This window comes from Chelmon rostratus, chromosome 19, assembly GCF_017976325.1.
Source record: "Chelmon rostratus isolate fCheRos1 chromosome 19, fCheRos1.pri, whole genome shotgun sequence".
In the NCBI taxonomy this organism is placed as follows: domain Eukaryota; kingdom Metazoa; phylum Chordata; class Actinopteri; order Chaetodontiformes; family Chaetodontidae; genus Chelmon; species Chelmon rostratus.
In genome coordinates this window covers 14,755,263-14,770,538 of record NC_055676.1, presented here as the reverse complement: position 1 = coordinate 14,770,538, position 15,276 = coordinate 14,755,263, and the positions used below count along the sequence as shown (strand labels likewise).

The 15,276-nt window shown below is 40.5% G+C and overlaps 1 protein-coding gene across 1 annotated transcript in view; it reads left to right on the top strand.

Annotated features, from left to right (window-relative positions):
- Positions 1-15,276, top strand: part of LOC121623033 (astrotactin-2-like) — a 263,780-nt gene that overhangs the window by 106,970 nt on the left and 141,534 nt on the right. Inside the window, exon 5 of the mRNA XM_041960153.1 lies at positions 12,966-13,073. Within this exon, the coding sequence (XP_041816087.1) occupies positions 12,966-13,073 (108 nt within the window). The remainder of the gene's footprint in view (positions 1-12,965; positions 13,074-15,276) is intronic.

The window sequence follows — 15,276 nt, the reverse complement described above, 5'->3', positions numbered from 1 at the left end:
TGCTGGATCGCTCTGCAGTGACTGAAAGGCTGTGAGGCTCAAACTCAAATAGATGAAAAGACAAACAGGTTAACCAGCACTGTCAGAAATGAAAAAAAAAAGAGATACAAATGCCACTCATACGAATGTCACTGATTCATCAAAATACAAAAATAAAAAAAAGAGAGAGAGAAATGGTGCAAACAAGGCCATCCGTTTTTTTGTTTTTTTTTCATGCTCCATTTTGGATAGCTGCGGTGGCAAGACAACACTGTTTTGGGTGACAGCTGTCATCCCATGCCACCCTCCACGGCTTTACCACTGCACAAGCTGGCTGATGAAAGGTGAGAAAACAACATACAGCCGGGCGCCAAGGGCCACTGCATCTAAAATTACCCTTAACAGCCTGTCACACCTTCTCAGCAATCACATGTCTAAAATCCCCGAGTGGTACCCGCGCGCTTTACCATTTGCTTATTAGCTCCAAATTGGCGGGCCTGCTCTCGATGCAGGAGAGACACAATAAAAAAATATTGAGGGGAGTGCACAAACACTGAGCCCACTTGAGTACAAGAGCCAAGTCGTGCCTTATTAAGCCTCCCACCTTTTCAAGTCCTTTCTCTTCCATATAACAGGTAGCAACTCATAAATTTAGGTTGTAAAATGTGTCGGCAGGGCTTATATTGTGATGCCCTCTGTAATAACTTTTCAGCGTGCCGAGGTTGTTTATGTATAATAGGATCGTGTGTGCGTGCGTGTGTGTGCGCATGTGTGTGTGTGCAGGGCTTTTAAAAAATACAATGTGCAATGGCAGAGTAAAAGAGTATTGATTAGGAGTATTTTAGATAGGCAAACAGAGCAGTGGGAAACTGAGAGATGAGTAAGAGACAATTAGAGACAAGGAGAGCTAGACCACCGTGACCTGTGGGCATCCTGTACCAATATGCAGTTTCTGCTGAAAAACAGACAGCCTGGGACAGACACAAAGCAGGTTCTGCATCCTGGATTTCTGCCTATCTGTCTGATTTCCTGGTTTACAGTGTTTGAATCCCTTTGCCCGGTGCAGCGTGGCCAGATGGAACACCTCAGGCCTCCAGCTTGTGCTTGTGTCCTGCTCCCAGTTTCACCAGAGTAGAGCCCTAATTCTCACTTCACTCTAACATACATCAAACCCACAAGTGGAATTAATCCAGTGGTTCTTAATAACCGGCATCTAAGTAGTAATTCAGCATTTAAGTGGATACAGTCAAGTTGCAAGCTTGTAATCACATCTGCCCACATACATTTTTGATATATTTTTCAACAAATACAGCTCAATGAATATGAATTCTCAAATTTGCTCTTGCTGCCTCTCAGATGCTGTCTTGTGCATTATAAATGGCAAATTTACATACTCTCACTTTTGTATGAATGTAGATGTCAGTTTGCATTGAGTTTGAGTTGGAAATATTTAGCCTGCTGGTGTCAGAAAGCCTGACTGCTGAATGCAGCTGTGCCTTAATGTGATTACTAGTTGCTGAGCCATGCGGGGACTGCTGTTGCTGTCAGCTTAATTTACTCACAAACACATTGTCACAGACATATGTACCCAGCCACACATACAGCACGAGTATGCACATACAAAAGCATATACGGCGTACAGTATACAGACACGGGCTGACATTTAGCTGTAAGCGTAGCAGCCAGAAGTCGAGGCAGTTCGTCTTGTCGTCGAGTCATAAAAATCGCTGAGGTCACACTGAAGTCCCGAGAGCCGTCAGTCACATGCACACATACAGTATGCATATAGCAAATGAGAGTACAGAGTCATGCTCATACAGTATTTATGAGCACAAGAGCATCCTAACTCACATGCCAGCTGTCAACATACAGTTACATTCCGGCAGATTCAAAATATGACATCTGCGTTTTCCTCCCATATGATTGTTTATTCAGACAAAGACGGACATATCACCTTTACCTCTGAAAGGTATTTCCTGTCACAAGTGTCACACATCTTTATTGATTCACATATCTGTGTAATTCAGCAACTTCTAGAAAAGCTGCACATAAACCTTGTCATGTCTAAAAGCTGAGAAATATTGTTTGGCAGGTGGGAATGAAGTCTGTCCATTGGGCTGAATTCAGAAAGGCTCTGTAAAATGCAACTCATGCTCCTGATTTGCTCTATATACATAATACATAATGAGTCATAAGGCTGCCATTAAAATTGGCAATGCAGGTTCACCCATGTGTGTCAACGAACATCTGCCCAGCAACACCCAGGAAGTGTTTCTGAGGAGCACTGTGTGTCCTGGCAGCTCAGCTCATTGGGCTCTGTTCTTGAGTGAACTTCTATGTACAATTTATTGTTCAATCCATAAACTATTAATTTCAGCCTTCTTTGTACTGTCATGCACTCCATCATTCCTGCAGAGTTACCAGCTACACATTCTCCCAGCACATAATTCTCCTACTGTGTATATAATTCCTGTATTTATCTTTGCCTTTATACTTGCCTGTATATCAGTTTACCCTGAATATAATAACTGAATGATGTCTGTGTGCACTGGTTGGCACTGCATGAAGGTAGGCTCTGACAGCTGGAATTTGCAAGATTTCTTTATTTCTTTCTTTATCATAATTCTGCGTCCTGACCAGTAAATTTGGTACTGACTATTTGTTTTATGCTGGTTCACAACCATGCATGTTTTCCATCTTTCCCTGCTATATACACAGGTGGTTAGCTGAATCAGGTGTATTCAGCCAGTCAAGAGCTTGAAGGCAGCAACTCTTGGTCAGCTAAAAAAATTCTACTTCAGCCAGTCAGTTGTGGCCGGAGCAAAGTAACTGATCTAGTACACCCGCCCTTATGCCCCCTAGATGAGACGATGGTGAGATTTTTTTTAATATGAACTGTCAGTAAAAGCCAAATAATTCTGTCTTTGTAACTCAGTTGCCTTGTTTCATTCAGATGGAGAAACAATGAATGAGAAAACCAACAAGTTTTATTGTTCTGCACTGTCAGCTGTAATAATATTTTCCAAATATGCTTTGACATGTGTATTATATTGCACAGACAGTCTCCTAGCCTGTGTTTGAGCTCATTCACAGCATAATGTAAAGCTGCTACTAATGATTTTAAACATTAAAGAATATGTTCCTTATTTTTCAGTGAATTGATTAATTGTCCACACAATCACAATTTCTCACAGGAGGACAAGAAGACATATTTAGATCACTGTATTTTTTTCCAACCATCAGTCCAAAACCAAAAGATTAAAAATGAACTAAGAAAACCTGAAAATATTTGCAGTTGCGAAGCTGGAACCAGTTTAACTTTTACAATTTTGCTTTAAAAAGTCTTTATAATTCATCTATGACAATGTCAATCTGCTAATGCGTTCACTGAGTAATATTTCAGATGTGCTGCGAAGGTGAAATTATATGATGCCATGAAGTTGCAGCAATGAATATTTCTACAACATGTTTGCTAAAAGAACACTGCCATAAGTTAATGTGAAAGAAAAGGTATTAGTATTTTTTTCTTTTTCTTTTTCAAGGTCATGATCTGGGTCTTTTTGGATGTAGGTCCTGGGGTTATATATATTCAGTATGTCTTCACGAGTGACTATGAGAACAGGAAGTCGTCTGCATAGAATAGACTTTTCACTTGTCTCTGCTCGACAGCCCCTTAAATAACCCTTTAAACTGTTTATTGCCACGATGATAGGTCCATTACTTCCACTCATTATTACCTGGCTAGTCTTGGATATTAGTTAAGGCAGAGTTTCACCAAATGCAAGGATGGTTGTCCTGTCAGTCCTGGAAGCCGCTTTTTTTTATGCCACACCAATATGCTCTCTAGTGTCAACACGACGGAAATGTGAAGACAGTAAATCAAGAAACAAGTATTTATAGTCAAAACTTAGTATAAAAATAATGGTAATGTGACGAGTATTGGAGTTTAATGCGTTCTCGCTCCCTCAATCTTACTCCATAATTTTTAAGAGTAGATAAGGTCCATTAGGTTTGCTGGTGTGAGCTGTTTTTTTTTGGGGTTTTTTTTGTGCTGGTGTAAAATACAGTATATCATAGTGCTACCAGAGTCTGATGTACTCTCCTCCTATGCAGAAGTTGATTAGCTTTTACTAGTCGGATTGAACTCATCACCTCACCTCCCTGCTTCCTCATAACCATTAATCATTCTCATTACAGGAAGGATTGGAAAAGAAGTCTACTCCTCTCTCTCTGCTGTATGAGTGTGTTCTTCCCCTGTATAGCAGTCAACAGCAACTCGTCACACTCTCTCTCTCTCTTTCTTTCTCCTTCAAACCATTTTTAACAGCAAATCACATCAGCCTTGCTTCGGTATGTAATTGTGACATCTCATTCTCCTTTTGCCTGCAAAGCTTTTGTTTGTAGCTGTTGTCTTCCTTTCCTTTTCTCTGTTCTCGTCTTATTTTTATTCATGCGCTCCCTCTAACGTTTACCGTCTACTTCCTCTGCGGAGGCATTTCTCCATTAATCAGCTCATACATTAACATATTAATAATCATCCATCCATTAGCTATACCCGCTTATCTTCTGCAGGGTCAGTGAGTGAAAATATGAGCACACTAAAAGATAAATGGATTTTAGGAATGATGTCAAGTGATCACTAATTAAAAACTCTCTTTAAATGATTTTCAAGAAGCTTAAGAAGCTTTCTTTGGTTGACTTTACTATTATTATTATTATCTAAAAATATACAATATACATGCACACTGATTTGCTTATTCTTCGATTGTCTGCAAAGCATAATTCAAACAGTAAAAGGTTGCGCTCTACAATCATATATAGTATGTTTATTTTGTATTTCCTCATAATTTTTCATGTTTTGCATTCGGATTTAAATGACAAGTGCCTTTTTCTCCACATTACGGCACAACAAAAACTGGATCTAATCCTTTCTGTGACTAACTGATATGCCTTCCTTTTTGTCTGCATTTGGAATTTGTATCCTGCACGAAACTATGAGGCGAGGTGGGATTTCATAGGCTGAGAGCGGGTGCGTTTTTGCTCAGAGAAGCATGCTGTTGTTGGAAGAATGTTAATGATGACAGCAGGTGCCATTGCCTTATCAAAATGAGGAAGTCAATACAGGTGGCTGGGAGGAGACTGTATGAATAATATATCGTTTTCAGAAAGTATTGCACCATTCCAAAGTGTTGACTGAATGTGATTTAAAAGTAATTACAGCACATTTTATGTCTATTTTGGGAGTAAAATTGATGAGTCGTTGCAGGCGCCGTTTTGTAACAAAGCATATAGAGGGACAGCAGATTGACAGATGAAAACGTGAACAAGACCTAGAGGACTTCAAGACTGTGGTGGGGACTGTGAAAGTGGGATGGGTGTGCCCAGTAATTGAAATTTGTAGTAGGAGCAGTTTAAGACTGAGTGTTTTGGGACTTGTTGTTTTTCTGGGACACAGTTTTGAAGGTAGGGAGAACAAAAAGCAAGCTCGAGACGAAAGAAAATGGACTGAAAGCGGAAGAAACACAGCGAAGAGGGAGGAAAAGCAGTGAAATTGAAAAGACCCAGGGCCAAAGACTTTTGCACCTTGTTTCAGACGTATTCTTGTGTGTGTTATTCATCAAACCTGTGCCCTCGCCTGGAAGCACAATTCACCCGTCATCTGGATCTCACACACACGTCTGTCAACACAGCTTTTGTGTGATCAGTGAAACGTCACTCTATCCTTTATGCATACGTATTTGAGGGATGATCACCCAAATGGCAGAAATATATACTGTGAGAGTTGTTGACAATCTCTGCAACCACTGAAAAAGAGCAGTTTTGCAAACGCCTATTAAAGGAAAGTTTTAATGGGGCTAAGAAAGGTGTAAGTTGCCAGCTTTCTGTTCAAAACAGCAGCAGACAAAAGGTGAACACGTCACCAAAAGTGTGCACAGGAGCTGCACTGACGCAAGAGGGCACAGAGAGATGTGGCTGCGGAGTTATTAAACTCGAAATTGATTTTGATGCTCACTGAGCTGCTAATGCACCGTGGCAATCGCTCTCCTTTGATAATTCACACTCGTGTGTTGGTGGCTGCTTCTTCTCGCGTCCTTTTTTTTTTGTCATTCCATCTCTTTTGTCGTTAGTTAAGAAGTTCGTGCATTTATTCCAGCTGCAGCGACTTTGCAAACCTTTTATGCATTGAAATTGTTTCCACGCTTTGAAACTGCAGCGTGAGTGTTTTTGAATATCTGTCTCCATTAATGAGTAATTCTGTTTCAGCATCGCTACAGTACGATCACTCCTGGAGAGCAGATAGAAGGCAGTCTGAATCTCTGATTGTATAATTAGCTCATGCCTTCGTAAATCAGATGCTAATCTGACATAGGTTGCGAGTGCAAATTTAATGACAGGCTAATTTGCGCTGTGCTTTCATGTGTGTAGCTCTGGTCGAGAGCGTAATAGTACATGACCTGCGTGCATCCACGCTGTGTGTATTACAGTAGTGCGCTTCTATTTTGGTGGCAACCTTTTTGTGCTTCAGACCTTCAGAGAAGAGGATGTTTTCGCAGAGCGAGGACATTTTGGCCAGTCCTCATTTCATCAAGGGGCTGTTTAAGGTTATAGAGTTGATTAACACGGCCAGAAGTACAGTAAGTCTTTTGTGTTGTTTGCAAAGTGGAAATGTAATCCGTGCATGTGTTTAATCACAGCTAGACTACAGGGATGATACTGCAGGACATCCTTGCCACTTTTCAGCAGCTACAGGTTTATGACAGATTTTTATTGAGAACTTTCACAGCCTTTCAATGCCCCCAGTTACATCTCAGACATGTCAGTCCCCTATAAACTCGAGTGCAGTCTCAGATAATCGAGCAGGGCCCTTCCTGGAAAACATCCCTTGTTCCTCAAGGTGATCAGGTTAATAAGACTGTAAAACCATGAAGCTTAAGCTTACAAAAACAACCTAAGCTCCACACCTGCCAGAACTTTTTTTTGCTGTTATATTTCCTTCTCATTTCTGATTTTTTTCTCCACATCCAGTATTTAAAGATTCTCGTAATGATGCCTTTTACCTTTTAACCCTGCTGTTTTATTTCACGTTTTAAAGCACTTAAAGCACACCTTTTAACGCTGTAGAGTGCTATACAAAGATTATCACCGTCTTACAAGAGTATGATATGTGTGCCCTCAACCTCTGCTGTGCGTGTCCTTTAACACAATTAAATACATCACCTCAACTTGCATTATGACTAAACTTTTAGAAGTAATAATATAGAAACAGATTTTTTTTTTTTTTCCAGCCTGGTTCTTTAAGATCACTCAGGTATTGATTTACAGAAAGAGAATTTTTAATTACTTTCACAGTGTGAGACTTTTTCTTTTAATCAAAAAGCACTCATCCCCCCTCCCAAAGCCGCTCCAGGTCCAAATCAAATGTGAAGACCGCATGAAATGCCTTGATGGTTCTTCCAAGTGTTTATTTCAGGTTGCATTCAAAGCCGAGATGTACATAGCTGGAATTTTCAGATAAGACCTGAAGTGCTCTCTGTACCTGGACTGCAAACAGAAACATCTCTTCCTGATTCCAGGCCCTGAGAGAGATGTTTGACCTTTTGAGCTGCAGAAAATACATCCATTGCAATGACGGACATCAGGTTAAAAAAGTCAAATGAAACTACACTTACAACGGTGGACAGAAGGTCAATGAATTCAGTGGATATAGAAGTCAATGAAATGTAGTTTGGCATCTTATGTTGAGATTGATTTTTCCGCACAGATTTTCAGGAACAGCTCCTCCGTGAGAGAATACAGACAAAATAATGTTACTGTGTTTCAATAAATGAAGCCTGTTCTTTATGGGATGTTTAAATAAACACCTTTTTTTTTTTTTTTAACAGTGTGAACGATCACTTTCAGGCTGATCTGCAAAGCTGCCATCGTGCCGCCCCTTGTTCCTGTCCCCCTTCCTCAGTCTGTTTTTGTCTCCATCCGCCACCTCTCTGGGCATGTTCTGACACGATGCATAAATTCAGAACCAATTTTACACCGCATTGCCTTGGCTTCACTTCTCCGAGCTCCGCCAGGCTCTCGCACTCCGGATCCAACTCCACTCTCAACGCGTTTAAGTGCACCAGACCAAAAGAACGACTACAGCTCTCTGTCCGCGCTTTTTACACGGCTTTAATAGAACTTTTAATCATATCTAAAATCTTTATGGAGCAGGCAGATTTTCATGAGTTATGACATAGTGTTTATGAAGTGAGTAAAAGAGGGAAATTGTACCTGCATCGCTCTGCATTTGCCCAGGAATTATGGCTGTGCCCAGTGAACAAGGGAGAGGAAATATGTTGCTCTCTGACAATGGTTGACAATGAGCAACACTACTTTTAATAAGGGAGGTACAATTCAGCAGAAAAGAACAGATTTCATGAATACGAGCAGGCTAACGGAGTGTCCATCGTGTATCCCCTCAGGATTCCTAAGCCTTCCTGTACTTTTTTTTTTGTTATTCATCTGTTTGCCTCTGTGTGAGCACACCAGCTTAGAGACATTTCTAAAAGTGGGTGGTGTTCATTTACTTTTGACCCCTGAAACTCAGCCACGTCTTCGTATTCTCCTGTGTGCAATATTGTAAGTAATAAGTCTCGCCTTAGTAAGAAATCATTTTTCTCCCATGTACCACTGCTCCAGACCACAGCAGCCTGGCTTCACTCGGAGAAAAACAATCCTTGCCTTCTGTATTAGTTTTTATGACTTTAGGTTTTACTTTTGCCTTCATCTGTCATTTGATGTTGATGTATTTCACTAATTTTGCTTTGAGAGATTGTAGGAAAACATTAGGTGACTGAGCTCTCCTTCAAGCTCGTTTTCACACAATGCTATGAACCTGAGTCGTTTGTTTGAATGCTGTTAATCTGCCATCCATCCTCCATCCATAATCCATCCTTTCATCCATCCATCCATCCATCCTTAATCCATCCATCCATGAATTCACCCATTCATCCATCCATCCATCCATCCTCCCCTCCTCCATTATCCATCCCTTCCTACATCAATCGATCTATCCATTAATCCATCCATCCTTCCATCCATCCATTAATACATGCATTAATCCATCCATGCAATAATACATCCATCCTTCCATCCTTCCATCCATCCATCCATCCATCCATCCTCCCCTCCTCCATCATCCATCCCTTCCTACATCAATCAATCTATCCATTAATCCATCCATCCCTCCATCCATCCATTAATACATGCATTAATCCATCCATGCAATAATACATCCATCCTTCCATCCATCCATCCGTCCATCGATGCATTAATCCATTCACTAAATTATCCATCCATTAATCCATCCACTCCTCCCTTCATCCATCCATCCATGCATTAATCCATCCATTAATCCATCCATCTATTTTCAGAAAGAACCCTATGTCTTGCCTTATGTGTGTAACTTTTCCCCCCTAATGTGTACAATCTGCGACTAGTCTTTCAAGTATTTTGTGACAAGCTTCGGTTCGGAAGGGCTATGAAAAACTAGGCGGGGGTTGTTAAAGCTATTTGTCCATCTGACAGGCAGTTCTGATGCGCTGGCCCCTTTACTCACTTCAAGACAAGTCAAGTGTGCCGTACTGAAGACTGACTCCTAAGCAATCACATAATCACTTGTGTGCTCTGAGCAGGAATAGTCAGTCAGAGGATCCTGGATTTACCCTGTGTCTGCTATATTGTTTATTCTTTAAAAAGCTATCCTTCCATTTTACTCAGTGGTATTTTTTAAGTAAGAATCTTTGTTTTATTTGTCCTAATATCTCCACTAACAATTAACATTTGAAATTCTGTTGCTGGGTAAAAGGTACATTAAAGACAAACATTATAGGAGATTTAAGCAGGCTTCCACATTGACAAGTGCAAACAATGAAGATGTGTGGATGAGTGATTGCAAACAAAAATCAATGTAAGCTTTGTTTGCGTTGTTTGTACCCTTGATAAATGCAGAAAAGCAAATGTTCAAATCAAGTGCGAATAATAGGCTAAAATGACCTTATTCTCAATCATGCTAAACAATAATGTTTGTAGTCTAAAGCTTGTGAGTAGAAATGAAGGATTTTTACTTTGTTTTTTGCCCAAGTTTTACTTTTAGCAGATATTTGATAAACACAGGCCCAAATCTGACTTTGCAAGAAGAAATTCATTACCATATGTGGCTAAAGGGAGTCCAAACAATTATTTTACCCTTGGTACCCCCCTTCTTCTCAGTTGCAGTGTATTTTTATAATAATGTGCCATGAAAGACAAAATTACTAAGATCTTTGCAACTGACAGCACTTAGAAGTGTAGCCAGGCCCTGTAATCATCCCTGTGGGATTTAAGCTTTTGCCTCTCACGGAGGAGTCGATGTTTGAGCCATTATCACCTGTCCTCATCATAAGGATCACTTTTTTTTTGATGTGCCGACCCTATTGTGCATTTTCATTTTCTGTGCCTCCTTGTTTTAGTTTGCCGTCAGCGGGTGAGGCATTTCAGATGCTCCTTCATAGCCAAGAGAAAAACATTGATTTTCTTTCTGTCCATTTCCCCACCTTCCACTACGAGAGATTAGAAGTGTAATCACTGTGATCCTGTGGATTATTCAAGCAAAACATATGTACAACCATGAGGAAATTAGATTGATGTTATTAGCATTTCTTCAGGGCATGATCAAAATGAGCATTAAAACGATGCTGAAAATGTGTTATGTAATTTACAGTTATAATATACACAATTACAGTCTTATTCTCTAGTGGACCTTTTATATCAGGTGTAGAATGTGGTTCTAAGCTGTCCACATAGGTTCTTTTAGATTAGTTATTTATTCATCAGGGAAGAACAATTTGCAAATTTTTTGCAATTATCACTTCATGGCACCCCCTGTGCATTTAGCAGGTATGTGTGTTTTGATGTTGCAGTTGCAGGGCAGGACAAACAAAGGTTGTTAGCTCTCACGGCCTCGCTCTTGCTATCAGCCTGACTTAAACACAGACATGCACGCACAGGAACATGTGCATGTGGCGAAGTGAGCTCCAGAGACGACGTAACAATGGACGAATAGCCCACAGTGGCAGATCAGGCAAGGAGGTGGACGTGAGGGTGAAAAGGACAGGAAAATCTCATCAGTAGGAGTTGCATATGACCACATTGTGTGTTTTTTTATTGTTTCAGGACTACGCATGGACATTACAAATGAGTCAGCAAAGTAGAGTCACTACTGTCAGGGGGAGTTTGAGAATGAGACCCGAACCTAGAATACAGACAAGAAGGCAGATGAAAGTTAACAGGTTTATTGAAATGTTACGGCTGGTGGAGATCGGGTGAGGAGATGGGATGACTGGTAGTGGCGGAGGGAAGAGGAGGGATGGAGAATGGCTTGGCGGTGTGGCTGGTGAAGGTAGGAAGAGCGGGTTAGCAGGCAGGCAGAGACTCTGGAGCACAGGAGACAAAGGTTTTATTCAGACTGAAGGCAAATGTGCTCTGTTATTTGCAAGCGATCAGATTGAATTTGTGTTTCCAGGCATCACCAACCGACCTGCATGACTTGGCGTGATAACAATGTAGTTGCAAGTTACTACGTGCGCTGGTGACACGGCTTTCAAATGCAGAAGCATGAGAAATGGAGATCCATCATCTCGCCATCCAAACAAGAGAGCTGTCAAGTCTCCATCCAACCCATTCTCACTCCCAACTCGTCACATATTGGTCGCACTTTAGTTGGGTTTAGCCACCAAAACTACTTGGTTAGATTTAGGAAAAGATCGTGGTTTGCCTTAATGGGCTGTCTATACAAGCCTATTGGACTACCCTGCAATTTCAAGATGGAACACCCTCCCACACACACACACACACACACACACACACACACACACACACACATATACAAATGTACACAGAGGGACATGGAAGACACAGTATGATTGGACAACACAGGAAAACACAAGGGAGAGACGGAGGCACAGCTGTGGCCATGACAACTACTCATTCCCCTTCCCCTAGCTATAACATAATTTTTATAAGTTTGATACAAGAGTCAGTTTTCACTAAATGTCCAATATACAGGCTAAAATAGCAGAATAGCCACGTCAATTAATAATGTATTTCAATGCAGCAGTGTCATCAGCATATCAGTGGAAACTGATCGTGTGTTTATATGTAATGAACACATCGAAACAGTAAAAGTACGAAAGCAAGTACAAGTACTGTCAAGTACCTAGAATAGACCCCAGGAGAACACCAGAGAAAACTTCAGAAAGTTAAGAATAATTACAGTCAGAGAACGTAATGACAACCTAAAAATGGTTGATGGATTTAAATAATTGCAATCAACGGTTTCACTTCAGTTTGATTCGATTTAGTAAGTAACAGTAAACATCTGTAATATACTGGTTCATACCTCTATCTAAGATTTCAAGTTAAAACTTTAATTCAGGCGACAGATATTTTCAGTTCTTAGAAAATGATACTTGTACATAATGACACCTGAACATATACGTTTGTCTTTGCCATCTGAAGTGGATACTGTATTTTCCTAAGATTTAAATGCATCAGCAAAATTGAACTAGCAACAATAAACTAATGGTGACACAAAAACAAATATTTGTATTCTTAAGCGACTGAGAAGACTTTGACTTTGAACAGAATTTGAATTAAACTGAACTTTAGTTGAAATTGAATCCCCTTTGTGCTTTTGTTGTACCATATGGCCACGACTAACCTAAATCACTGTCATACACTCATATTCGTACAGATCTCACACATTTAATAAGACGTTTCTCTGCTGTGGGTTCTGTCTAATTGAGTTTTCAAGTATTGATTCCTTGAAAAACTTGCTGGTTAACAGTTGCCATCTGTTTTTTTTTTTTTTTTCTTCAGCATAATTGTATCCTCAAGTACTATAACTATTGATTGATTGATTTCTCTTGGATTTCTTTCCACTTTTTTTCCTCTTATCTTCTCACTGCCAGCAACTGGAGGTGTGTTTGGTCCTCAAGGGGAATCAGGGTCAGAGCCTGAAGATGACAGCCAGATGAAGTTTTACACAGAGCAGCACAGAGGACGAAGGCGCAGCAAGGGTGAGAGGGAATGCAGGTGTATTTCTTTGTATATTGTTATAGATGTGTTACATTTTAAACACATTAACTCTCACAGGTGGGGACCCTCTTTTCTATGGCATACTGCTGAGAAGGCAGTAAAGTAAAACAAGGAGTAAGACACAATAAAACATTTTAAAAACAAATGAATTCTGACCTTATGCTGGTTGAATATGAGGCAGAATAATGTAAGGGCAACCTCAAGCTGAGTGAAATGAGGCTGGACATTTCTGGAATTTTCAGCATAGCTGGAAGTAGGGAGGAGCCGTGCACATTCCCGGTGGGGTTTTAAGTGCCGTTCCAGGGCACAGCTCAGTGACGCTCCAAGCAGATACAGTATGTGAGCTGATGTAAATGGAGGCTCAGTGATGAGCAGAGCTGAGTCAAATTACTTTGATGGGAAGCATGATTTTAACTTCCCTTACCACACGGTGATATGCGATAGTGAGGACTGTATGTGGATGTTGCATTTGTGTGTGTGTGTGTGTGTGTGTGTGTGAGAAAGAGAGAGAGCGAGTGACCTGGAGAAAGTGAAACGCAGAGAATTATTCTATGTGTGTCCCCTTTGGTGTCCATGTAGTGTTTGAAAAATAATGGAAATGTGTGTTCCTATTATATATTATATTATAACAATAATAATAAAAGCCACAAGTGGAAACTAATTTGTTGCACAGAAATGTTTATCAGGCAGCTTTTTTCCTCAATTCCTCAATTCCTCAGTTGCACAATGTTGAATTATTCTAGACCATTCAAATAGCAATATTATATGCACTAAGGACAGTGTCATGGCAAACTTAAGGATTTAACACAGTAAAGATGAATGTGCGATGTTGTGGAGGAGATATGCACAGGTAGGAATAAAGCAACGAAGGCAAAACACTGGTAATAGTAGTTGTAGTAATAGCAGAGTGTATTTTCTCTGAGAAATATCCTTGCTTTCACATGTATTAAACGAGGCTGGTTTATGATTCATCAATCATCAGCACTCAGCACTTAAATCTGCCTCTGCAGCTCCAGGCTGGCAGAAAAATGCTTCAGGAGCCGTGACGTTTTTGGGAAGCAGGAGTTACGACCTGGGAACCAAAACTTTTAACCTGGTTCCCAAGGTTGAAATGTTCCAGATAGCCGCATCACTTAAAACTGTTATATGTGTGATAGTTAAATGCTATGACTTTATTTTGAGTTCAAGAAATCTCTATTTTTAATGAAATCAGCACTCCAGAGAATCTAAACAAGATAAGTGGCTTGTAAAATAAATGAATGGATGGATGGATGCCTTTTGGGCACTGACATTGAGCCTGGAAAAATAGTAGTTATTCAAGTTTATCTCATAGTTTAAATGCAACCTTTTATGGAATGGAGGTAACGATTTTTAACCCAGTTTTATGAAAACAGTCAGCGCTCTTAAATTGCCTTTATAGGCTTTATAGGATTCATTTAGTTCTGAATTGCATTCATACAAGTGTAGTTTGCTGAGAAATTTTGATCACGGAAAATTGTTGATTGTTCACACAATGAAAGGATCCATGTCCAAACTGTCAGCTCTCACTTGGATTTTATTAGAAAAGCCCATTGGCTCACAACAGGGAAAGACATAAAACTCATGGCCGTGATCTGTGTTAAAGTAACAGCTCGTGTAAAAGTTGTGCTTTTTCTAAAAGCTGGCCGGAGGGAAAAGAAGGAATGTTAAGTTAACAAGTTTGCCTCGTTGCCTTGCATGCACTTACGTATTTGTCTCCACGTCCGTCGTTAGTGTTTCTGTGTGTGTACGAGCGGATGGACAAGGTGTTTGTGGCCATAAAGTTAAGTGTTTGCCACCGTGAGTGCGCATGCTTTCGTCTACTCAGTAGGCTTTTATAGTAATTGAGGGACCCTTTCACGAGCCCGGTGACACCACCAGCACCCCAAAGGGATTAGCCGCTCTGCCACTTTGGCTTCAGACAGCTGTTGTTCCTGTCCCTTCATCGCGGCATGCGAGCCAGTGCGGGTGGATGTCCTAACTTTGTGTCCCTGATTTTGCCCTTCAGCAGCGACTCACTGCTTCCCTGCTGAATGCACATCACTTCACCAGCACAAGATTTGCTGCTCCCCCAGCTCAGGAAACAAGAACAGACCTTCTATTATTATTGACTGTTGCAACAAACCTGCGTAGTGCTTGGTACACACTGGCCAGCTCTCTTCCTAG